Source organism: Sus scrofa, chromosome 9, assembly GCF_054392235.1.
Source record: "Sus scrofa isolate SSC_HxYL_T2T_F1_AM1 chromosome 9, Sscrofa_HxYL_maternal_Yorkshire_Landrace_v2.0, whole genome shotgun sequence".
Lineage (NCBI taxonomy): Eukaryota > Metazoa > Chordata > Mammalia > Artiodactyla > Suidae > Sus > Sus scrofa.
Genome location: NC_139391.1, coordinates 39,677,923 through 39,705,092, shown reverse-complemented (window position 1 = coordinate 39,705,092; position 27,170 = coordinate 39,677,923). Strand labels below are relative to the sequence as shown.

Here is a 27,170-nt window from a genome sequence, read left to right as displayed (position 1 = left end):
TTCGAAATTTTAAAAATTACCATAATAGGAGCTATAGATATCAAATCTTTGAACCCACCAAGATCTCTGGCAGGCTTTAAAAGCAATACTCAGCATGCAGTTAACTAACCTACTTTGATAGATTATAAACTTATATAAGGACATGAGTCCATGTACTTTTACAGTACTTAATGTGGGGCTTGATGCACAGCAGGTGATTCTTAAAATTAACTAAAATATTCAAGCAACCCTTTATTTAGTCTTCTTGAACTCACGAGAGGCCCTCCCCAGACCCTGGTGATAGTAGAAATGTAGACTAACTGGGACTTGAGCATTGGCAGTTCTTCAAGATCGAGGTGTAGTCCACTCCCTATACGAGGTGCAAGCCCCTAGAGGATAGCGAGCATGTTCTTCCGTCATGGCCTCGCCCACATGGCCCAGCACTGCACAGATGCTAATTGAATGAACCTTTTCAGTCTTCATTAACAGATCCCAGACTGAAAGAGATGAACTCTCCCGCATCCTCTTGCTTTAATAATGAGATCTGGGAGTTCCCGTCATGGCGCAGTGGTTAACGAATCCGACTAGGAATCATGAGGTTGCGGGTTTGGTCCCTGCCCTTGCTCAGTGGGTTAACGATCCGGCGTTGCCGTGAGCTATGGTGTAGGTTGCAGACGCGGCTCGGATCCCGCATTGCTGTGGCTCTGGCGTAGGCCAGTGGCTACAGCTCCGATTGGACCCCTAGCCTGGGAACCTCCATATGCCGCGGGAGCGGCCCAAAGAAATAGCAAAAAGACCAAAAAAAAAAAAAAAAATGAGATCTGTAGGTTAAGGATCCAGCATTGCTGTGAGCATGGTGTAGGTTGCAGACTCAGTTTGGTTCCTGTATTGCTGTGGCTGTGGTGTAACCTGGCAGCTGCAGCTCCAATTCGACCCCTAGCCTGGGGACCTCCATATGCCATGGGTGTGGCCCTAAAAAGACAAATAATAATAATAATAATGAGATCCTTAACTTACCAAAACGTCTGATTTCTATAGCTGTCTCTGCCTGCCTTTCATAAGGAATAGAACTAAATAGGCTTATATTACCTTCCAAGATGCCAGCCCACTAAAAAGATTCATATTATTTATTGCCTTAATATCATGGCATTTACTATAAGACTGGTTAGCAGTTTATTTCATAGAAAACAAGGTTGATAGCTCCTTCCTTCCTTCCTTTCTTTCTTTCTTTCTCTCTTTCTTTCTTTCTTTCTTTCTTTCTTTTTTTTTGCTGAACCCACACATGCAGAAGTTTCCAGGTCAGGAATCAAACCTGTATCACAGCAGCATCCTCATCCACAGCAGTGACAGCACTGGATCCTTAACCTCCTGAGCTACCAGGGAATTCTGGTTGATATCTCCTTTTGATTAATATTGTTTCTGTTATTTCTCTTCCAAGTCTTATCAACATGTTCAGTACTTTCCATTTATTCTTTCATGTTGAAGGATTTTCACGAGGATTTGGTTTTTGCCACTCCCTCTATATTGAGTTTCTTATGAGAAAGATGTACTCTTCCATTACAGATACAAATTAACCAGTTCAGTCACATATACCATCCTGCTTTTTTTTTCATTTTTTAAATAAATTATTATTTTTTGGGTCTTTTTGGGGCTGCACCCACAGCATATGGAGGTTCCCAGACTAGAGATCCAATCAGAGCTGTAGCCGCTGGCCTATGCCATAGCCACAGCAGCGCCAGATCCGAGCCATGTCTGTAACGTACACCACAGCTCACGGCAACTCTGGATCCTTACTTAACCCACTGAACAAGGCCAGGGATCGAACCTGCATCCTCATGGTTGCTAGTTGGATTTGTTTCCGCTGAGCCAAGGTGAGAACTCCCGAAAAAAATTATTTTGAAATAATTACAGAGTCATAGGAAGTTACGAAGATAGTATTGGCACAACATTGTAAATCAACTACTTTAATAATAATAAAAAAAAGATAGTTCAGAGAAGGGTACGTGTACCCTTCATCCAGTTTCTCCCAGTATACCTATAGTGTAATTCCCAAACCAGGAAGCCGATGGGGGTATAGCTCTGTGCTATTTCATCACAAGTATACGTTCAGTTTATCACCACTGAAAGTAAGGTGCAGAACAATTCCGTCACTACCAAGATCATCTTTGTACTTCTCCTTTATAGTTACAGCCCACCTTCCCCATCCGTGACCCCCAGGAACTGCAGATTTGTCTTCTATCTCTAATTTTATTATTCTGACAATTTTATATAAAAGGAATTATATAGTGTATTATGTTTGAAATTACCTTTTTTTCCCCTCAGCATAATGCCCTTGCCATCCATCCAAATTGTGTCCGTAGTTTGTTCCTCTTTATTTCTGAGTAGCATTTAATGGTATTGATATACTACAGTTTGTTTAACCATTTACTTATATGAGATATTTTGGTTGTTTCCGGTTTTTGGCTTTTACAAATAAAGCTGTTATAAATCTTTGTGTACAGGTTTTTGTGTGGATATATATTTAAATTTCTCTGGGATAAATGCCCAGAGATATGATTGCTGGATCATATGGTAGGTGTGTGTTTAGTTTTTTAAGAAACCGCCAAGCTGTTTTCCAGATTGGCTGTACTAATTCAAGTGATGTGTAGAAATCTTACCTGCCTTTATGTTCCTTTACCTTCCTCTGCTTATAATCTAATTGTCTTAAATATTTCCCCTGTTTATTGAGAACCACACTAGAACATGTTGCAATTTTTGCTTCAACCTCTAAACATAATTCAGAAAACTCAAGAGAAGGTAAGTGTATTATTTTTATCCCTGTTCTTAACTCTTTCTGTTCTCTCTTCCTTCCTAATCTCACCTGATTTCTTCTTTCATCGTCTCTGTTCTGTTGCAAGAATTCCCGTAGCCATTCTTTCAAGGTAGTGACATGTTTTCTTGGTTTTCCTTCCTTTAAAAATTTCCTTTTTAAGTTGAAGTGTAATTCATTTACAGTGTGTGTTAGTTTTAGGTATACACCAGAGCAATTCAGTTATATGTTTTATATATGTATATATATATTCTTTTCCATTATAGGTTATGACAAGATATTGAATATGGTTCCCTGTGCCATACAGTAGGTCCTTGTTGTTTATCTATTTTATATATAGTAGCATGTATCTGCTAATCCCAAACTCCTAATTTATCCCTCCCCCCCCACCTTTTCCTTTGATAACCACAAGTTTGTTTTCTATGTCTGTGGTAACTCTAATGGTCTTATATGGTCTATTTCTGTTTTGGAAATGAGTTCATTTGTATTATTTTTTTAGATTCCATGTCTAAATGAAATCATATGACATGTGTCTTTCTCTGATTTATCTTACTTGGTATGGTAATCTCTAGGTTTACCCAGGTTGCTACAGACGGCAGTATTTCATTCTTTTTTTATGACTGAGTAGCATTCCATTGTGTATGTATACATGATATTTTCTTTCTTTTTTGGGGAGTGGGTGGGGGCACACACCTACAGCATATGGAAGTTCCCAGGCCAGGGGTCAAATTGGAGCCACAGCTGCCAGCCTACACCACAGTCACAGCAATGCCAGATCTGAGCTGCCTCTGTGACCTACACTACAGCTCAGGGCAAGGCTGGATCCATAGCCCACTGAGCAGGGCCAGGGATCCTCATGGATACCATTCGGGTTCATTACTGCTGAACCACAACGGGAACTCCTTTTACATGACATTTTCTTTATCTCTTCATCTTTCAACAGGCATTTAGGTTATTTCCATGTCTTGGCTATTGTAAACAGTGCTGCTGTAAATATTCAGGTGCATGTATCTTTTCAAATTAGAGTTTTGATCTTTTTTTGGCTATGTGCCCAGGAGTGGGATTGCTGGATTATATGGTAACCCTTACGTTTTCTGAGGAACCTCCATACTATTCTCCATAGTGGTTGCCCCAATATACATTCCTACCAAGAGTGTAGGAATGTTCTCTTTTCTCCACACCCTCTCCAACATTTATTTTTTGTAGACTTTTTGATAATGCCCATCCTGACCATTCTGCATCTGGGAATGTCTTGATTTCCCCTTCATTCTAAAGAATTTATTTTCCCTTGATATGGAATTCTGAGTTGACAGTTATTTTTTCATTTAATACTTGAAAAATATGGAGTTCCTGTCATGGTGCAGTGGGAACGAATCTGACTAGGAACCATGAGGTTGCGGGTTCGATCCCTGGCCTCGCTCAGTGGGTTAAGGATCCAGCATTGCCGTGAGCTGTGGTGTAGGTCACAGACATGGCTCGGATCTGGTGTTGCTGTGACTGTGACTGTGGCCGGCAGCTATAGTTCTGATTAGACCACTCGCCTGGGAACCTCCATATGCCACAGGTGCAGCCCTAAAAAAGACAAAAAAACAAAAAAAGAAGGAAAGAAAAATATTGTGTCTGTTTCCTTTGGCTGCTTTCAAGATTTTTTCTTTGTTTTTAGTTTTCAGAGGTTAAATCATGGTCTATCTTAGAATGAATTTCTTTGAGTTTAGTCTGCTTGGGGTTCAGTTAGCTTCTTGATTCCATAAGTTTCTTGCCAAGCTTGGGAAGCTTTCAACCATTATTTCTTTTAATACTTTTTCAGCCCTGCCCTCTTTCTTCTCTCCTTGTGGGACACAATGACATGAGTATTACATCTTTTGTTACAGCTCCTGAGGCTCCTGAAGCTCTCTTTTATCTCCAGTCCTTTTTTTTCCTGTTACTCAGATTATATAATTTTATTATTATGTTTCCTAGTTCACTGATTTTTTTTCCTCTGACTCCTCTGTTTTGCTGTGTAGCATATGTACTGAGCTTTTAATTTCAGTTCTTGTCTTTTTTATTTCTAAAATTTCCATTTGGTTCTTCTTTACTTCCTCTGTTTCTTTGCTGAGACTTTCTGTTTCTTTACTGTGACTTTCTGTTCTTTTGTTTCAAGCGTGTTTGTGATTGCTCATTGAAGCATTTTTATCATAGAGCTTTAAAATCTCTGGTAATTTTACATCACTGTCATCTCTGTTTTGAAGTGTGTTGTCATTTGTCATGTCACGAGATCTTCCATTCATTGAAACTTGGACATTTTGGATATTATGAGACTCTGGATCTTATTTAAGGCTTCTGTTTTAGCCAGCCTCCTCTGAGCCTACAGTAATGGGAGAGGGAGTGTTGCCTTGTTACTGCCAGATGGGGATGGATGTCCAGGTTCCCCACCTGGCTTCCATTGATACCTGGGGCTGGACAAGGTGTTTGTTACTGCTGGATGCCAGCAAGAGTTCATGCTCTCTACTAGGCCTCTATTGATATCACCTTGGCTGAAAGGGCAGGGGTGCCTTGTTATTTCTCTCTACGTAACTCCACTGATGCTATCGGAAGGGGGTGGCCTCATTATCTTGGACGGTAGTGAAAATTGTGAGTCTCTATTAGGTCTTCTCTCTTACCCCCTCAGCATATGAGAGGAGGGGTGCCTCGTTACTGCCAGGTTGGGTGGATTCCACTGATGCCACAGGGTGGTAGAGGAGAAGGAAGGCTTATTACTGCCCAGCAGGGTTGAATGTCCTGGCTCCCTACTTGTTCCTCTCTGACATCATCCAGGCCGGGAGGAGGGTCCTTATTACAGCCTGATAAGAGTGGACATCTAGGCTCTCCACTTGACATTTACTGTCAGAGATATGGGTGGAATGACAGTTTTTGAGGGAGTATTGGCTGATATGCTAGGCTTCTAAGAGAAACAGAACAATAGAATGTGTGTGTGTTGTGTGTGTGTGTATTAGACAGAGATTGATTTAATTTACTTTGGGAATTGACTCACAATTGTGTGGGGGACAGTAAGTCTGAAATTGTAAGGTGATTGATACATTGAAGACCCAGGGAAGATCTGATCTTGCAGCTCAAGTTTAGAGGCAGTCTGGAGGCAGAATTCTCTCTTCCTAGGGGGATAAAAGAATTCTTTTTCTCTTAAGGTCTTCAGCTGATTGAATGAGGCCCACCCACATTATGAAGGGTAATCTGCTTTACTCAAAAGTCTACTGATTTAAATTTTAATCTCTTCTTAAATATACCTTTGTGGAGTTCCCACTGTGGCTCAGTGGAGTAAGAACCTGACAGAGTGTCTGTGCGGATATGGATTCGATCCCTGGCCTTGCTCAGTTCATTAAGGATCTGGCATTACTGCAAGCTGTGGTATAGGTCGCAGAGGCAGCTTGGATCTGGCGTTGCTGTGGTTGTGGTGTAGGTCGGCAGCTGCAGCTCTGGTTTGGCCCCTAGCCTGGAAATTTGCATATGCCATAGGTGCAGCTGTAAAAAGAAAAAGTAAAACAAACGAACAACAACAAAAAAAACCCCAAAACCTTTGTAGCAACATCTAGAATAAATATTTGGCTGCATATCTAGATACTGTGTCCCAGCTAAATTGACATATAAAATTAATGATCATTTTTGTAGTAGAGTGGTTATTGTTGAAAAATATTGTTCCTGGGGTCCTGAGGTTCCTAGTTGGTCTGCCTTCTTTCATCTGCCCTTTCAAGTTGGCTTATGTTTGTTTCAGGCATAATATCCAGGGCTTAGGAAAAGTACCTGCTTTAGTTTTTTTTATTTGTCACCTTCTCTTAACATATAAGGAGTTCCTGTTGTGGGTCAGTGGGTTAGGAACCTGACATAGTATCCATGAGGATGTGAGTTTGATCCCTGGACTCACTCAGTGGGTTAAGGATCCGATGTTGCTGCAAGCCGTAGTGTAGGTTGCAGATGTGGCTTGGATCTGGTGTTGCTGTGGCTGTGGCGTAGGTCAGCAGCTGCAGTTCTGATTCGACCCCTAGCCTGGGAACTTCCATATGCTATATGAGTGGCTGTAAAAAAAAAGAAAGAAAGAAAGAAAGAAAGAAAGAAAGAAAGAAAGAAAGAAAGAAAGAAAGAAAAGAAAAAATATATGTTAGTTTAAATGCTTCATTGATATTTGAGACTATAGGTTTTTATTTATAATTCTCTATTTTCTCCTGAAATTTTAGTTCTTCCTTCTTTGTTTTGTTTTGTTTTAAATATCATGTCTTTTGGACTAGAGCATCTTATTTTATGATTTTCTCTGGGTGTTCTTTTGCTCCTTTGGATTATAGTTTAAAATTTTCTTCATTTAGTTAGGAGTTTTTCTAAGCACATTCACTCTGGTCTTGATGAGATGCATTCTGACCCTTACCAAGAACTCTAGTTTCTAAGCCGTGATTCATAAAAACAGTCCTTTGATTTGACTCCATTGTTTATATCTGCTGTTCACTTCCTTTATCTTTCTCTTCCAAAATGCTAACTTTAACTTGGAAAGAAATTGGCTTCAGAGACCTTCATTATCATATCTGTGACTGCATAGTCACTTAAGACACTGTCTCACTTTCTTCTGTCATTTGTTTCTAATGTGAGTTGGCAGAGTTTAGTGTTTGGCAGATTTATCTTAGCTGGTTCTCTATCAAGTTTGGTATATTGTAGGATGATGGAATAAGCTATGTTAGGTCTGTATTTACATTGATGCTTCTAAACTCTGCAGTCAGGGTCAAGTACAGAAACCCTAATTCAAAGCCTGGAGGCACGTACTACAGCCTGCATCACATAACTTAGTCTCTTCCACCTGGCCTGGCTGTCTGGCTCACTTACACCTGTGAGTCTTTACAAAGGTATTTTGCTGTTCCTGTAATGCCACTTTTTCTGCTACCTTTCCTCCAGCTCTTCTGCCAAACTGCTTTTCAGACTACAGATCTTGTTTTTTGTAAGAGTTCGTATAGATTGGACAAAGAACTAGCCTATATTTCTTTTTATTTTGTTATTACAACAAAATTTTCCCATGAGTATTTAACCCTGTTTAGTCCCCTATTATGCACTATCCATTTTCCTTAAACATCTACTTAACCTTTTTTTTTTTTTTTTGGGAACAGAGAAAGGTTTATTGCAGGGCCAGACAAGGAGAATGGGTAGCTTGTGCTCAAAATACCCCAAACTCTAAAATCTACTTAATCTTTAAAAAAAATTCACCACCCCTCGATGATCTATGTTAGTAGAAAAAAAGTTCATAAATAACCTCTATTCCTGTACATATTTTGCGATTAATATTTCAATATGAGAATTTTCAAGTAAACTAACAAAGTTACCCATTGGAATCCAACATAAGAATCACTAGAAAATAGGTCACCTTTCCCAGCCAATTTCCCCTTCCTTGCTTTTCCCAACATTCATGTAGGAAATAAGTTATACATTTTCATAGGTTGATGCAAATATTAACCTAGACAGAGCCTATTCTGTTGAATTTATATACTTTTTGTCTGTTTGTTTTTCTCTTTTTGTTCTTTCAGTGCCGCACTAGAGGCATGTGGAAGTTCCCAAGCCAGGGGTCAAATAGGAGTTGTAGCCAGGCCTATGCCACGATAACAGCAATGCGGCACCCAAGCCACATCTGTGACCGATACCACAGCTCATGGCAACGCCAGATCCTTAGCCCACTGAGTGAGGCCAGGGATCGAACTTCCACCCTCATGGATACTAATCAGTTTCGATACCACTGAGCCACAATGGGAACCCTGCATTTATACCCTTTTGAATGGGCCATGAAAACAACTGTCAAAGGTTTGAGTTTAAAAAGTCACTTCTTCTTGGAACTCAAAATATGTCCTAGGGTAATAATGTCAATGGACTGATTAAGCAGAGAAAATTATAATAGAAAGTTTTGTGAGCATGTTTTGCCGACTTTGGTTGGTTAAAAACTTTCTGTTACTTTTTATTTCTACTCTGGCATAATTGCTTTATTCTTTTTTTAAATTTTTTTTATTCAATGAATTTATCACATCTGTAGTTGTATAATGATCATAACAATCCAGTTTCACAGGATTTCCATCCCATAACCCAAGCACATTCCCCCATCCCTGAAACTGTCTCCTCCAGAGACCAAAAGTTTTTCAATGTCTGTGAGTCAGCATCTGCTCTGTAAAGAAGTTCCGTCTGTCCTTTTTTCAGATTCCACATGTCAGTGAAAGCATTTGATGTTGGTGTCTCATTGTATGGCTGACTTCACTTAGCATGATAATTTCTAGGTCCATTCATGTTGCTAAAAATGCTGGTATTTCGTTCCTTTCAATGGCTGAGTAATATTCCATTGTGTACATGTACCACATCTTCTGGATCCACTCCTCTGTCGATGGACATTTAGGTTGTTTTCCATGTCTTGGCTGTTGAAAAGAGTGCTGCAGTGAACATCGGAGTACATGTGTCTTTTCTCTGGATAGATGCCCAGGAGTGGGATTGCTGGATCAAATGGTAGTTCTATGTTTAGTTTTCTGAGGAATCTCCATACTGTTTTCCACAGTGGTTGCACCAATTTACAATCCCACCAACAGTGTACAAGGGTTCCTTTTTCTCCACACCCTCTCCAGCACTTATTGTTTGTAGACTTTTGGATGATGGCCATTCTGGCTGGTGTAAGGTGGCATAATTGCTTTATTCTATTGGCTGGATACCATTTAAAGTTTGTTCATCTTGGGTTAAGGGTCCAGCGTTGCCACAAGCTGTGGTGTAGGTCATAGATGTGGCTTGGATCCTGCATTGCTGTGGCTATGGCATAGGCCTGCAGCTGCAGCTCTGATTCGACCGCTGGCCTAGGAACTTCTATATGTTGCAGGTGTGGTCATAAAAAAGAAAGAAAGAGAAAAAAGAAAAAAAAGTTTATTCATCTGGTCTTGTCCATCTTAGGTAGTGAGTTCCAAAGGGTAGGCATCTGTATGTCTTCCTCCGGCCCTCTTTTAAATTATAGTGACACTATAAAGCCCTTAAAAATGGAAATTTTTGACAAAAACAGTATATGACTGTTTGTATATCTCGCTCAACTTAAGTAGAAGTTTTTTTGAAAGTTGCGTGATTTGTTTTCCTTTGTTTCCTGATTTGGTACTTAATTAAGACTTTTCTTAAAGATGGTTGTGATAGTAGTGACTTTAGTCATAAAATCTAATGAATTTCAATCTCCATTATAGATGTATTCGTAAAATGTTTTATAAAAACTCATTTAAAGTCAAATTTACAAAGGAAACCCTGAATTTGCCGTTGTAAAATAAATGAAACAATCTGTCATGATTTCTCAGTTTTCTAAATATGCATTTTGTACACATAGTAGGTTTGTTTATGTTGAGGTATGTTGCTGAGAACTAAGAGGCATGTGGATGGGACTTTATTGAGTGGCGTCACCCCTGTCCTGGGTGTTCTCACTCATGTACGTTGATAAAGCCTTTGGAACTGAAGAAAAGTTGAATGTTTTCTCAAGCACACCAGCCCGCAGCATTTCCCAAACCGTTTACGTATTTAATAATGTCAGAATAACAATGGTATTGTCTTGGCTTTAAATAGCTCCTTGACAGCAGCAAATTCAGAGAACCAGATGACCTTATTTTGCCTTTGCAAAATTATTTTTATTTGTCTTTCTGACAAATATGTGTTTCCAGCTGTGTTCAGTGCTAGAGGAATTTAAGACAGGCTTCCTAGTTGCCCATGTCTTGGCAGTGTGAAAAGCAGAGTCTGTGTATTTGTTACCTCCAGTACAGGGATGTCTTTCTTTTCTTCTCTTTTCTTTTTTGTCTTTTTAGACGCCTATGGGAGGCCTATGGGAGTTCCCAGGCTAGGGGTTGAATCAGAGGTACAGCTGCTGGCCTACATCACAGCCACAGCAAGGTGGGATCTGAACCTGGGACCTACACTGCATCAATGCTGAATCCTTTAATCCATTGAGGACCAGGGATCCAACCCATGTCCTCAACAATATTAGTCAGATTCCTAGTCGGATTGTGTCCATTTCCGCTACACCACAACAGGAACTCCTAGGGATGTCTTTCAATGTGAAAACACACCAAATGCAATCAGCAGTGGGAGTATATTTACAATTGTAATGAAAGTACTTTCTCTACTATGATCCTTTCTTAGAGATAAGAGGGATTTTAGTGGTTTGCAGCCTGAACCCTTTGAGGAGATGGTGAAACCTGAGGCTAGGTTAAGGACTTCACTAACTCACAGAGCAAGAGCTAGAGGCAGAGTAGTTAAGAGGTTCCTTTTGACTCAAATGGTGGAATTCGATGGGTTTAAATAAGAATGCTTAGTTGGCGGCAAGGGGTTCAGAGCATTATTCTGCTTTTCTGTAGGTGTCATTTTAGAGCGTTAGCTGTTTAATGCACTTGTTTACATTCCGATTCCTTGCTGATATAATCCACATCTAAATATAGTAGGATATAAATACAATAGGATTTTGATTTCTATTTTTTAGTAATGAAATGTTGTGGCTAAAATGGAGTCAGAAAGATACCTTCTCAGAGAAATTCTTTACATGCAGAAGAAGTTCTGCAGACTTGAAGAACTGGACTTAGTTGTCTCTAGCATCTTGTCTATGCATTGAAAATAAGCTAGGAATATCCATGTGGAATTTGGATTTGCTCTTAAATGTGATTCTTCTGTTCATTTCCTGTGCTCTTTGTGTTCTCTAATCCAGATCCCAGTAGCAGGAGTACACTCCATAATCTAAAGGGAGCTATATATTCTGTTCACAGTTGTGGGATCCCAGAAGAATTTTTGTTTTCTTTTCTTTTTAGGGCCATACCCTCAGCATATGGGAGTTCCCAGGCGACATGTTGAATCGGAGCTACAGCTGCCCACCTACACCACAGCCACAGCAACTCAGGATCTGAGCCACGTCTGCGACCTACACCACAGCTCATTGGCAGTGCCAGATCCCCAACCACTGAGCAAGGCCAGGGGTTGAACCCGCATTCTCATGGATACTAGTCAGATTCGTTACCACTGAGGTACGATGAGAACTCCCCAGAATAATTTCTTAAATTGATTTTCCTAGGCAACTCTCATGCTGCAATTTTTTATTCTATGAAATATTAAAGTAAGTCAAATCTTATGATAAATTGTCTTGTTTTAGTCAAAATTAGTAGCAGTTTACTGGAGCTTGAAATTTTTTTTTTTCTTATTATGGCTGCACCTGCAGCATATGAAGGTTGCCAGGTGAGGGGTAGAATCAGAGCTGCAGCTACTGGCCTACACCACAACTTGTGGCAACATGGGATCCTTAATCCGTGAGGCTAGGGATTGAACCCACATCCTCACGGACACTATGTTGGATTCTTAACCCATGGAGCCACAGTGGAAACTCTTTGAAATCATTTTGATAGAGAGCTTTTAGTAGAGTTATCACAGTGTGATTTGATCTATTATTATTATTATTAAAGTATAGTTGATTTACAATGTTTTGTCAAGTTCTATTGTACAACAAAGTGATGCAATCACCCACATTTCCCTGTGCTGTACAGTAGGATCCCATCATGATTTGATCCTTATTGTATGATGTTTTAGAGGAGAGAGATTGTCCTGCTGAGGCTCAGAAGGAAGGGAAGGAATTCTTGGCACTTACAGGTAGCTAGTCTTAGTTTCGGTGTTTCAAGTTGCCCAGCATCCTGGTGCAGCTGGTGACCATTGTTTCCCTTGGCAAATACTTGTTGGCTGCTTGCTGTGTGCCAGGCACCAGACCAGGCACCAGGGCTGCAGTGGCGCTTGAGATGACTCAGTCTCCGCCTTCACAGAGCTTAGAAGGCTCAGCTCTGAGAATTCCTGGGCCTCGCCACAATTGCTCACAGAGGGACATGAGGACACATAATGAATCCAAATTTATTACATGTTGTGGCAAGAAAGAAGACATCCTGTCTACTGCTTAAAAGTTAAGTATTAAATTCACAGTATATGTCAGCCATCGCTGCTGTCCGGTAGTCTCAGCTGTGACCAAATTGTACTTAGCTCCAGGCAAAGCAGCTGTATGTTTTTTGTTTTTGTTTTGTTTTTTTTTTTTTGTTTTTTGGTTTTTTTTTTTTTTAGCTTCAGCCCTCCCACTTGCCTTGGAGGTTACAGGACAATTAATTTCTATTGATCTTTCGCATTATCCCCTTCAACTCTTAGAGGATTCCGTACTGCATTTTCTTACCAGAGAGTTTTCAGTGACATTTGAGAAATAAGATCTGTTTTATATATGGAGACAGTTTCTCTCTGATGTTCCCTGAACTTCATGTTGGCCCTTGCCAGAGATCTCTATTTTTACAAGCTACATGCGTCATTGTCATTTCCAGCTGATAGATGTATGAATGCAAGTTCACATCCTTCCTGTCTTAGGACTTGGGGGGGCTTGGCTCAGGCAGCTGGATAGACAGCCGGGAAGGTCACCTAGAAAAGGAGGTTAGACTGTTAGTTCTTTCCTTGTCCCCACATAACATTCCAAGCTGTGATAAATTTATTGTTGGTACAACTGTTGAACCCATTCCTGTTGTTATTTTTTCTCAGTCTTCAGACTCCTCCACAGCCTTTCTGTGGCTTTTGAAATCCTCTCTCCTCAAGTTTAAAAACTGTGTACTTTGATCCTTCTGCAGCCTCTCTGATAGTTCCTTCCATCCCTACTTCTTCTACTTTCTTGTTGCCCAGTACTTTAGGCATCTTCCCAAGCTTGCTGTGGTCTTCTGCTCCTCTCTGTTCCTTTCTTCTCTTCCTTTTCCTCCCCTTTCACCTTTTCCTCCCTCATCTCACTTGAGCTTTTTATTTTTATTAAAAAAAATTTTTTTTTTGTCTTTTGTCTTTTTAGGGCCACACCTGTGGCATATGGAGGTTCCCAGGCTAGGGGTCCAGTTGGAGCTGTTGCTGCTGGCCTACGCCAGAACCACATCAACGCCAGATCAGAGCCGCACCTGTGACCTACACCACAGCTCATGGCAACGCTGAATCCTTAAGCCAGTGAGCGAGGCCAGGGATAGATGAGCAACCTCATGGTTCCTAGTCGGATTCATTTCTGCTGCACCACGACGGGAACTCCTCACTTGACTTTTTAAATGCAGTCTTGTGTACCTTTGTTAAATATATGTTTACTTAGCATCTACTATGTGCTTTGTACTATGCTAGGTTTTTGGAATACGTGAGTGAATGAGATCGATACAACCCCAGCTTCCATAGCATTTACTGTTTTTCCAATTGATTCATACATTATAATTGTGCAGTGTGGTTTTTTTTTTTGTTTTTTGTTTTGTCTTTTTGCTATTTCTTTGGGCCACTCCTGTGGCATATGGAGGTTCCCAGGCTAGGGGTTGAATCGGAGCTGTAGCCGCCGGCCTACGCCAGAGCCACAGCAACGCGGGATCCGAGCCGCATCTGCGACCTACACCACAGCTCACAGCAACTCTGGATCGTTAACCCACTGAGCAAGGGCAGGGAACGAACCTGCAACCTCATGGTTCCTAGTCGGATTCGTTAACCACTGCGCTACGACGGGAACTCATAATTGTGCAGTGTTTTACTGGAGAAGTACTGGTTGCTATGAGAGCATGTAATTTAGGTACCTGTCCTAGTTTAAGTGGACAGTGAAGTCTTTCCTAGGAAATCATTTTTAGCTGAAATTTAGAGGATGAGTAAGAATTTATGAGGTGGGAGAAGGGAGTGTTCTAGGCAGTAGGCATGGAAAACTCTCACTCAGTAGTCTAGTTACATGGGCCTTCTTTCAGTTACTTGACTATACCAAGCTTCTTCCCACCTCGGTAGGTATTAAAACACAAGTTACCTTAGCTCCATCTCACCTAAGCTGATTCTTCACTGCAGTTCCTTCTTTTCCCCAGTTCTAGGCCTCTGACTTAGAGCTCTTCTTCTGATTTAAATACAGATTTTTTACAGCTTTATTGAGATATAATTGAGAAATAACATTATATATTTAAGGTAGATCTTTTTTTTTTTTTTTTTTTTTTTTTTGGGCCGCATCCGCAGCACATGGAGGTTCCCAGGCTAGGGGTCGAATCAGAGCTGTAGCCACTGGCCTATACCACAGCTCATGGCAATGCTGGATCCTTAACCCACTGAGCAAGGCCAGGGATTGAACCCACAACCTCATGGTTCCTAGTCGGATTCATTAACCACTGAGCCACGATGGGAACTCCACAGCACTGTACTCTTAACTTTAGTCACCATGCTGTACAGTAAATCCCCCAAACTTAGTCATCTATAGCTGAAATCCCCTGCCACACATGAAGTGTTAATCTTGTTGTAGTTTTGATATGCATTTCCCTGATGACTGGTGATACTGAGCACCTTTAGATGTACCTGTTGGCCTTAGGTATGTCTTATTTGGAAAAGTGTCTCTTCAGGTCCTTTGCTCATTTTAAATCATGCTGTATGGCTTTTTGCTGTTGAGTTGTATGAGTTCCTTATAAATTTTAGATATTAACCCCTTATCAGACATATGGTTTGCAAATACTTTTTCCCTTTCCATAGATTGCTTTTTTATTTTGCTGATTGTTAGGGTTCCTTTTTCAACAGCCTTATTTCTTCCCGATTAGAGAAGCTGCCCTTGATCATACTAACCATTTTCTGCTGGAGACCTTTGTCCTTGTGTGTTTTAGTTGTTCAGTAACTGATTCCTAGAAAAAAAGAATATTCAGCAGCTGGCTTCCCAGAAAGGATGAAAAGAGGTTAAATTTCTTTTTTTAATGGTTAGTATTTCAATTAATATGATTTTGTCATGGTATCTTTCTAAAAATTTTACTTTAAATGGAATTTGCATGTGGATGGTGTGATGAGTGAACCCTAAAGCTGACTGGTGTAACTGGATATTAATTAGTTACTATCCGTATCTCTGGTAGACTGTGTATCCAACAGCAAATCTAGATAATGAGACCTGTAGTGTGCCTGGCCAGAAAAGGCCGGGCTGAGGTCAAGTACTGAAACGTCATATTCAGAGCTCTCTGACTGAGGAGGTTTAAGCATGAGACCTTGAATCTCTACCCCTTGCTGGTTTTATTTGATTACAGAGGCATGGCACTTGTGAAGTTTTTCAAAACTTGGTTCATGTTTTTAAAATCCTTGGGAGCTACAGAGTGGGTGTTCAGACCAAAAAGGCTGCTTCCTGGAGTGTTTATGCAAAGGATCATTTTTAGAGAGTTATGTGGAATGGAATTGGGTCTGACGTCAATTCTCAGTGTGCTTTCTCTCCCCTGGAGGAATAGCCCATATGTAGAGACAGATGTGAGACTGAAGTCTTTTTTACATATAAATAATGCTGGGAGAGAATGAGAACATTACTTTGAGTTAGAGTTTGGGGAAGAACAGAGTTTATTGTAAGCCAGAGATGACCAAGTTGTTTTTATATGCACTTTTTTAAACCATCAATTATGTATAACCCTTAAGTGTAAATGTGCACAAAACTTAAACATATGGTAAATTAATAATATAATAATATAGCAAATACCCGTGTAATCATCACCCGGATCAAATACTAGAACATTACCAGCGCCCAGAAGCTCTCCCAGCAATTCCCTTTGATTACTACCCACTCTCCCCTTCAGCAGGAGTCCCGTGACTTTTTTGGTAACAATGTTTTTGCTTTTCTCTTTAGATTTACCACTTTTATATGCATTTATGAGCAATACAAACTTGTTAATATACCTGGAATCATATTGCATTTTTATTATGTGTTTTTGTCTTTTTACTTAGCATTCTGTTGGTAATAATCACGTGCTGTAGAGTGTAGCTATAGTTTGTTCTCATTTATTTATTTAGTCTTCTCTAGGGCCGCACCCACGGCATATGGAGGTTTCCAGGCAGGGGTCTAATTGAAGCTACAGCTGCTGGCTACAGCCACAGCAACGTGGGATCTGAGCCACTGAGCGAGGCCAAGGATCAAACCCGTAACCTCATGGCTCCTAGTCAGATTCGTTAACCACTGAGCCACGACGGAAACTCCTAGTTTATTCTCATTTATTACGGTATAGTATTTCATTGTATGACTATACCACTGTTTATTATTTTACTGTTGATGGTTGTTTGGTTGTTTCCAGTCTGGGCCAGCTGTAAATGATGCCACCTTGAACATTCCTGAACTCTTCTATTGATGCGTGCATTCCTGTTTTATATACCTTAGCTCAAAGCATGTGAAATTACCATTTTTGTGGATCATTCACATATTAATGATTCCATATGGTTCAATCTGATACCTAGGAGTAGAATTGTTGGATCATAGGAAATGCATATGTTCAGTTTTAGCAGATTCTGCCAAATAATTTTCTATAAATCGTGTACCAACTTAATCTCCTGCCAGCAGTGTGTAAGAGTTGCTCCATATTCAGGCCAGCATTTGGTATTGTAATTGTCATTGTGATTTTGATTTGCATTTCCTTAGATACTAATAAGGTTGAGTACTTTTTCTTTTTTTTTTTTTTTTTTTGGACATTTAGATTTCTTTTTATGAAGTACCTATTCAAGTCATTTGCCCACTTTTCTGTTGGATAGTCATCAACAGGTGTTCTTTATGTATTCTAGATATGAATATGGGGAATCTTCTCCTATTCTGTGACTCGTCTCTTCACTCTCTTAATGGTGTCTTTGATGAACAGATCAATGAACAGAATAAGTTTAATGTAGTCAAATTTATCCATCGTTTCTTTTATAGTTAATGCTTTTTGTATCTTGTCTAAAAGGGCTTTGGCCATACATAAGATCTTGATTCTAGTCTCCCATCTTATCTTGCAAGAGTTTCATATTTAGTTCTAGAATCCGTCTGAAGTTGATTTTTGTGTACAGAGTGAGATTGAGGTTCGATTTCATTTTTCCCCCAGTGGATTATCCAATTTGTCCCATCGCTAGTTGGTGAAGAGAGCATCCTCTCCCCACTGCTCTAAGGTGTCACTTCTATCATACATCAGGGTCCATATGTGCTTGTATCTGTTCTATTCTGTTCAATGCTCTGTCCTATTCCTGTACTAATACCTCATTGTTTTAATTATTCTAACTTTGTAGTAAGTCCTCACCTTGTTCTTTTCCAAGAGTGCCTTGTCCTTCTGCATCTCCATACACAATTTTAGAATCAGCTTATCAATTTCTTCAAAGAAGTCTGTTGGGATTTTTATTAAGATTGTATTTAATCTATCAGTTAGTTTATTTAGAATTTTGATCTTTATAATAGTGACTTTAATCTAGAAATAAGGTTTTTCTCCTCATTTAATAAGGTCTACTTTATTGTTTATTGAAAATTTTTTGAAATAAAATTCACCATTTCAACAATTTTTTATCATCAAATTTGCCATTTTAATTATTTTTAGGCATGCAATTCAGTTGCATTAAGAACATTCACATTGTTGTGCAACTGTCACCACTCTCTATCTCCAGAACTTTTTCAGTGGCTTTTAGAACATTCATAAATGTTATGCACCTACTACCACTATCTAATTTCAGAGTGTTTTATCACCCGCCCAATAAAACCCCATACCTCCCTATACCTATTAAGTAGTCACTCCTCTAATCCTTAACAACCACTAATCTGCTTTCTGTCTTAATGGATTTGCCTCTTTTGGACATTTCATATAAATGGAATCATACAAAATATGGTCTTTGTGTCTCACTTCTTTCACTTAGCATAACATTTTCAACGTTCATCTGTGGTATAGTGTATATCCTTTTTAAGACTGAATAATATTCCATTGCATGTATATATCGCATTTTAATTATATAACTATACCTCATTATAAATTCATCAGTTGATAGACTTTCAATAAAATTCTAATTTTTTTTAGAGGATGTTCCCATATTTTGTCAGATTTATTCCAAGGCACATGTTTTCAAATCCTTCTAAATTATATTTTCATAATATAATTTAAAAAATATACATTTTTATAATATGATAATTTAATGTTGTTTACTGCTGTTTTATAGGAATATATGATATTGATGTTACAGTCTATAAATAGCCTAAAGTTTGATAAACTCCCTTAATTCCAAAAAATTATGTTGATTCTTTCCAATTTTATATATACCAATCATCATAATGAATAAATGAGTTTTGTTTGTTTCTTTGCATTTCTTCTGCCATTCGTTTCTTTCTCTTATCTTGCTGAATAGAACCTCTATGAAGTACAGTGTTGAATAGAGTAGTGATAATAAGCAGCCTCAACTTATTTCTGACACCAAAGGAAAAGCTTCTAACCCTTCACGTTAAATATAAGATATGCTGGAGTTCCCGTCATGGCTCAGTGGTTAATGAATCTGACTAGGATCCATGAGGTTGCAGGTTTGATCCCTGGCCTTGCTCAGCGTTGCTGTGGCTCTGGCGTAGGCTGGTGGCTACAGCTCCGATTCCACCCCTAGCCTGGGATCTTCCATATGCTGCAGGAGTGGCCCCAGAAAAGACAAAAACAAAAAAAAAATTTGCTATAGATCTTAATGTTCCAAATGGTCTTTATCTTAGCTGAAACCTGGCATTTCTAGGACAATTCTTTTTGGTTGTAATTTTTTTTTAATGTCTGCACTTGTAGCATGTGGAAATACCCAGCCAGGGCTTGAACCAGAGCCACTGCTGCGACCCACACTGCAGCTGGGGCAATGCTGGATGCTTTAACACACTGCACTGGGCCAGGGATTGAACCCACATCTCTGCAGCAACCTGAGCCACTGCATTCAGAGTCTTAACCCACTGAGCCATAGCAGGGACTCCTGGTTTTAATTTTTAAGAAACAATTGGATGAGCTCCTGTGAGCACTTTGCCTCTGATTCTGGTGTTTTTGGCAGTCTTGACGTGTGACTTCTGAAGTCACACTGACCTGGGTCCAAGTATGGCTCTCCCATAAACTCATGTGATTGTAGTTAGGACTCTAAATCCTTTTAGGGCAAGATCTGTGTGTTGTCTATTTAGTTCTGTATCATTAGCTCTAACTTATTAATGCCTAGTACATGCTGGGGGCTTAATATAGATCTTGAAAAAATGAAGTTATATAATTTGCCTCTGAGTCTTGGCTTCCTCATTTATAATATTCTCCTATAGGCCTTGATATATGATTTAAAAAAAATAATGTCTGTAACATAGTTGCAGGTTAAAAAAAACACTGAAAAATAATGGTTACCTTCCCTTGAGATTTACTTTTCTTTAGCAGACTACATTAGTCATTAAGAGGGTTCTGGGACCCAATTTCTTTTTTTTTTTTTGTATTCCAATAAAGCTTTATTTACGGCTGAACTTGGCATGTACGCCATAGTTTGCCAACTCATGACCTAGATTATTGTTAGTTCCTAAGTAACTATGACAATTAGAAAAATCTTTGAAAATGTTTTATCCCAAGTAGTACAATACAATAATATAACATGTACTAAAACCTGCAGTGTAACAATAAAATAATCAGAATTGTGTCTGAAAAAAAATCAGACTAGTTATAGCTCTTTTGTGCTGGCTTATTAGAGAAAGTGAGACAAAAGCTAAGTCAAACATTAAAGTAATGCCAATTAAGCACTTATTTAATTATTTTCTTATTATGCTATTGTGTGATGTCAGTATTAACAGGAAATATGAAATATTTTCCTTGGCCACAAGTGGATTTCAGTCTCTGGGACCCAATTTCTAATGGCAAGGAGTTCCCCACAGTAATGACAGTTCTCAGTCACCCTCTAGGTGTCCGACAACTCCCCACAGCTCTGACATGTCTACAAGGAGATGTCATCAGGTTCTGCAGGTTGAGGGCTCAGACCTAGGAGCCCCCTTCCCCTGCCTACTTGAGATGCCAGTCTCAAGTCCAAGTTGGTACCTGTTTCTGACTGCCCTGCTGCAGATTGGTGCCACGATCCCCTCCTTGGACTTCAAGTGCCAGTTGTAAGTCCAGGTTGTTCCCAGTACTTCTGACTGATTGGATTTTAAGCAGAGGTTCCTGCGACCGTCTCCTTGGGTTTGATTAATTTGCTAGAGCATCAAACACAGAGACACTCTACTTACTACATTACCAGTGTATTATACAAGGATATAACTTAGGAACAGCCAGGTGGGAAAGAGGCATAGGGCAAGGTATGAGGAAAGAGCAGGGACCTTCCTGCCCTCTCCAGGTGCAGCTCTCCTCCTGAAACTCCACCCATTCATCGGACAGAAACTTTCTGAACCTGTCCTTTTGGGGCTTTATGGAGGCTTCAGTACAGGCATGATTGATTAAATCATGGGTCCTTGGTGATTGAGTTCAGTCTCCAGCCCCTCACCCCTCCCCTGGGACTGGAAGCTCCAACCTTCTATTCACATGGTTAGTTCATCTGGTGATCAGCACACCTCCCGCGCCCCCCATCTTTAGAAGATTTCCCAAAGTCACCTCATTAACGTAAGCTCAGCCATGGTTGAAAGGGGTTTGTTATGAGTAAAGAAGATACTCCTTTCACCATTAATGGCTTTCAAAGGATTTTAGGAACTGAAGATAAGAGACCAAATATTATAACAAAAGATGCACCAATTGTTCTTATTACTTAGGAAATTACAAGGGTTTGGGGAAGCTGTGAGCCAAAGACCTGGAAGAAGACCAAAAAATATATTTATTTTAAGTCATGGTATCATAGTGATGTTTTTCATCTTTGGGCTTTTATTTAACCTCATAGAAACTTGTATATTTGTATTTTTTTAATTGAACTATAGTTAATTTATAATATTGTGTTAGTTTCAGGTGTACAGCAAAGTGATTCATATATATGTGTGTGTGTATTCTTTTTCAGATTCTTTTCCATTATGTTATCATAAGATATTACATATAATTCCCTGTGCCATACATTAAATCCTGTTTTTTATCGATTTCATATATGGCAGTGTGTATCTGTTAATCCCATACCCCTAATTATCCCTCCTGCACCCTTTCCCCTTTGATAAACCTAAGTTTGTTTTCTATGTCTGTGAGTCTATTTCTGTTTTGTAAATAAATTCATTTGTATTATTTTTTAGATTTTTGCATATAAGATATAATATTTGCCGTTCTCTGACTGACTTCACTTAGTATGATAATCTCTAGGTCTATCCATGTTGCTGCAAATGCTATTATTTCATTCCCCTTTTTATGGCTGAGTAATATTCCATTGTGTATATGTATACCCCATCTTCTTAAGCCATTCATCTATTGATGGACACACTTATGTTGCTTCCATATGTTGGCTATAGTGAATAGTGCTGCTATGAACATTGGGGTGTGTGTATTATATATATTTTTAATTAGAAAGGCATAAAACTTCCCCTGTGGCTATAAATATTCTGATGACTTTGAGATGAGAGGAAGAATATAACTATAGTTTGAGGAGTTCCTGTCATGGCTCAGCGGAAACAAATCTGACTAGCAACCATGAGGATGCAGGTCAGATCCCTGGCCTTGTTCAGTGGGTTAAGTAAGGATCCAGAGTTGCCGTGAGCTGTGGTGTAGGTTGCAGATGCAGCTCGGATCTGGCGTGGCTGTGGCATAGGCCAGCGGCTACAGCTCCGATTGGACCCCTAGCCTGGCAAGCTCCACATGCCGTGGGTGCGGCCCTAAAAAGACAAAAAAAGACGAACAAAACAAAACCAAACCAAAAAAAAACCCCAAACAGAAAAAAACCTGGAGTTTGACAATGTTTTTTTTTTTTTTTTTTGGGTCTTTTGTCTTTTTGTCTTTTGTTGTTGTTGTTGCTATTTTTTGGGCCGCTCCCGCGGCATATGGAGGTTCCTAGGCCAGGGGGTGAATCGGAGCTGTAGCCACTGGCCTACGCCAGAGCCACAGCAACGCGGGATCCGAGCCGCGTCTGTGACCTACACCACGGCTCACGGCAACGCCGGATCGTTAACCCTCTGAGCAGGGCAGGGACCAAACCCGCAACCTCATGGTTCCTAGTTGGATTCGTTAACCACTGAGCCATGACGGGAACTCCGAAAATGATTTTTTTAACTGCGGAAGTATCCTACAGATTTTGTACCACGTTCTATTGAATTAATCAGTTTTGTAGAAGCAGTGGTACCAACATGGTTTTAAATAAAATGTATTAATAATCTTTTATGAGTACAGGTGATGCTCTGGTGTATACCTCTTGTGAGCAACTGAATGACTCTAGTTTTGCCAATAGTTACTATAGTTTTCATAATCTCTACTCTTGTAGTTCCTATACCTCCATTTTACTTAACTTTTACTGCAGGACAGTTTCTGTGTCTCTTGTCATTTTGGAAGGAGGCGATGTGCGTGATGTTTCTGTACCACTTGTGGGTGTGGGGTAAGCTCACAGGCTCTCTGTCAGCAGAGTCAGGGCCTCTCACACATTAGCATTTGTGTTCAGTCCTGCCCTTTGAATTTCTGTAATGAAAGGAGATAGGTTGGAAGGCAGCAATAGCAAGCTATTGCAGAAGGAAGTTTTTTGAGCAAATTATGGACACGTGCTAGCTTCAGAAGTGTTTGTGAGGCTAGAGTCAGAACTCCCAAAGCTTACATGTGTATTTGGCTGGGTGAGTGCCTGTCCCTCCCCTGCTCCCTGAAGCCTAAATAACACCCCAACACCCGACACTATCTGAGTGGAGAGCTCTGGCGACATTGTTCAAGCACTCAGATGTTTGTGCTTCTAAAGCCCTGTGGGAATTCTCAGGATTACAATGAATGTGTCTTACTGCCCTGAAAGGACTTTTACAATTACTGATGAAGAGTTGGCCTTTCTCCATTGCAGATTGACATCAGTAAATGCCATTATTTAGTGGATTTGGACACCATGAGAGAAACACCTCGGGAGCCAAAATACTCGTCCAATAGAGAAGAATGGATCAACTTGGCCTACAGACCATTCCTTGATGCTTCTAGGTATGTGGTTTTACTCCTAAGAAATGTACCAGGACTAACTAGTAAGAGCAAAAATTAGAATCCACATTGAATAATTTTAAGTCCTGGGTTAACTCTACTAGATGTTTTATTTTTATTTGGACCTGAACATCTTCTTGTCCAGTTTCCTGAGAAATCTAAAAGAGTGCTGTCCTTTTCTAGGCATTAGAATGCAACATATATTCTGGTATCATCCAACTTGAAAAATCTAAACAGATCCACTGAAGAAAACACAAATAAGTGTTTGACATTGATTATTTTTGGCAATCAGCCTCAGCTTTCTTAACTGTCAGGAAGATTGACTTTGTTCTTTGTGGAGCTAGAAGTTCATATCCATTATTTCTGAGTTTAAGATTCAGTTATAGATGGGGTGAAGCCTTTCTAGATCTTAAGTAGAGAGACCCAATAGACCAGGGCTTGGCTGGCTCTTCAGACGGGCCTCTTCAGAAGGGCCTAGGTGAAGGAGTAATGAGTGGGGGAAACTTAGAGGGGTCAGGTTGTAAATGGAGTAGGGGTCCAGGTAGACAGATAGTTGAAATTAAGCAGGGCCAGGGAGACCTGGTGGGCCCAGCCCAGGATCCAAGAGGTCAGGCAGGAACCAGAAGGTAGAGGACCAGGGCTTAAGAGACAGATTTGGGACTCAGAAACAGGGGAGAAAATGTTTTCAGAAAGAGGAAGTGATTAGAACCTACTGGTAAATCAAGTAAGATGAAAAGTAACAACTGTCCACTGGATTTGGCAGCTGATAAAAGCAATTTGGGTGGAGCGGTGGGGGCATAGGGACTAGAGAGATTATAGGGATCACAGCAACAATAGCAGGACAAGAATTTGAGAAAGCACATCCAGACAAGTCTTTTGAAGAGTTTTGCTGTAAAGAGGAGCAAAGAAATAGGGCTCTAGTTGGTGGTGGGTACAAGGAAAATGTGACTAGAGAAGATTTTTTGTTCTTTTTTTTAAATTATAGTAGCATATATATGATATAAAATTTTCTGTTTTAACCATTTGAGGTGTACAGTTCAATGGCATTAATTAATTTACAGTCTTGTGCAACCATTACCATTGTGTTTTTTTTCAGCTGGGATATGATTGACATATAACACTGTGTAAGTTTAAGGTGTACAACTTGTTGGTTTGATACACTTACATGTCAAAATGTGATTACCACAGTAGCATTAGCTAACACCTTTCATCTTGTTGCACATTTATCGTTTCCTTTTTGTGTTGAGTTCCATTTGTCATTATCTGTTGCCAAAACTTTCTCATCACCCCCAAACTATTCCTCTTTTATTATTTTATTTTTTGTCTTTTTTTTTTTTCCTTGTCTTTTGTCGTTTTTAGGGCCACACCTATGGCATATGGAGGTTCCCAGGCTAGGGTCAAATCAGAGCTACAGCTGCTGGTCTACATCACAGCCACAGCAATGCCAAATCCCAGCCATGTCTGTGACCTACACCGCATCCCACGGCAACGCTGGATCCTTAACCCACCGAATGAAGCCAGGGATCAAACCTGCAACCTCATGGTTCCTAGTTGGATTTGTTTCCACTCCACCACGACAGGAACTTCTTATTTTTTGTCTTTTTAGGGGTGCACCCAAGGCATATGGAGGTTCCCAGGCTTGGGGTCTAATCGGAGTTACAGCTGCTGGCCTATGCCACAGCCACAGCAACACCAGATCTGAGCTGTGTCTGCGACCTACACCACACAGCTCACAGCAGTGCCGGATCCTTAACCTGCTGAGTGAGGCCAAGGATTGAACCCTCAACCTCATGGTTCCTAGTCGGATTCATTTCCACTGTGCCACAATGGGAACTCCCCTATTTTTTTTTTTTTAAACAACTTTAAGTACAGTTTACATATTATAAAAGTTACCCATTTTAAGTGTACAATAAATAGTTGTTAATAATTTACCAAGTTGTGAAACTATCACCACAATTCAATTTTAGAACATTTCCACAGTATGGAAGGTCCTTAAAAAACTAAATATAAAACTACTGTATGATCCAGCAATCCCACTCCTGGGCATCTCTCCAGAGAATACCATAATTTGAAAAGATACGTGCATCCCAATGTTCACAGCAGCACTATTTACAGTAGCCAAGACATGGAAACAACCTAAATGTCCATTGACAGAGGAATGGATAAAGAAGATGTGGTCCACATATATGATGGAATATTACTCAACCATAAAAAAGAATGAAATAATGCAATTTGCAGTAACAATGGATGGACCTAGAGATTATCATGCTGAGGTGACTCAGACAGAGAAAAACAAATATCATATGATATCATTTATATATGGAATCTAGTTTTTAAATGATACAAATGAACTTATTTACAAAACAGAAACAGACAGGTCTCAAAATCAAACTTATAATTACCAAGGGAAATGTGGGGGTGGGTGGTAAATTAGGGATTAACATATACACACTTCTGTATGTAAAATAGATAACTAACAAGGACCTGCTTATAGCACGGGGAACTCTACTCAATATTCTGTAATAACCTATGTGGGAAAAGAAACTGAAAAAGAGTGGATATAAGTATATGTGTAACTGATTTACTTTGCTGAACACCTAAAACTCACACAACATTGTAAATCAACTATACCCCAATAAAATTTAAGTTAAAAATTTTAAAAATTGTAGTTCCCATTGTGGCTCAGTGGAAATGAGCCTGACTAGTATCCATGCAGATGTGGGTTTGATCCCTGGCCTCTCTCTGGGTTAAAGATCCAGTGTTGCCACAAGCTTTGGTATATGTCTCAGACACAGTTTATATCCCAAGTTGCTGTGGTGTAGGCCGGTAGCTGCAGCTCCGATTCCACCCCTAGCCTGGGCACAGGTGTGGCCCTAAAAAAGCAAAAAAAAAAAAAAAAGTTTTTTAATTAAAAAAATAAATAATTTTTTTAAAAAAGAACATTTCCATCACCTCAGCACCAGGGAACCACTCTTACTTTCTGTTTTATAGATTTGCCTTTTTCCAACTTTGTAATGTAAATAGAATCATATACTCTGTGAGGTTCTGTGCCTGGCTTCTTTCACTAAGCATATTTCTGAGGTTCATTCGTCTTATAGCATGTGTTAGTAGGTATCCTTTTCCTTGCTGAATACTGTTCCACTGTATGGATATACTCATTTAGCCCTTCACCACTTGATGGACATTTGGGTTATTTTTATTTTTTAGCCACTATGAATAATGGTGCAGTGGACATCCCTGTGCACGGTTGTGTGTGGGGGGGTTGGGTTCTAACCAAGAAAGCTTGACAAAGCAGGAAAGGGGCAGGGGAGTTGAAGGTTTATGCAGAGGAGCGATCCAGTGATTGGTCATGGCCATAAGTGGGTAAGGAGGGAGGGTGTGGGCATTGAGGGAGTGGAAAACCTTGACAGGTGGGAGAATCATGGCCTGATATTCAAAACATTGTCAGAATCAGTAGGAGGAGGGAGCTTGGAAGAGAAGCAGCAGGGAAGGTGTGAAGCTTTCTTCATGACACTCATTCTTTGGTGCCCGAGTTGTTAGTTATACTATATTGGGGGTAGTTC

At 39.8% G+C, this 27,170-nt stretch overlaps 1 protein-coding gene across 31 annotated transcripts in view; it reads left to right on the top strand.

Annotated features, from left to right (window-relative positions):
- ALG9 (ALG9 alpha-1,2-mannosyltransferase) overlaps positions 1 to 27,170 on the top strand; it is a 104,343-nt gene that overhangs the window by 41,771 nt on the left and 35,402 nt on the right. For 30 of the 31 annotated variants that reach the window (XR_014814323.1, XR_014814328.1, XR_014814326.1 and 27 more), the window contains 1 exon segment: positions 23,480 to 23,610. Coding sequence is in view for 19 of the 31 variants with exons in the window: in XM_084974317.1 (XP_084830443.1) it covers positions 23,480 to 23,610 (131 nt within the window). In the remaining 12 variants the exon portion in view is untranslated. 31 annotated transcript variants of the gene reach the window in all.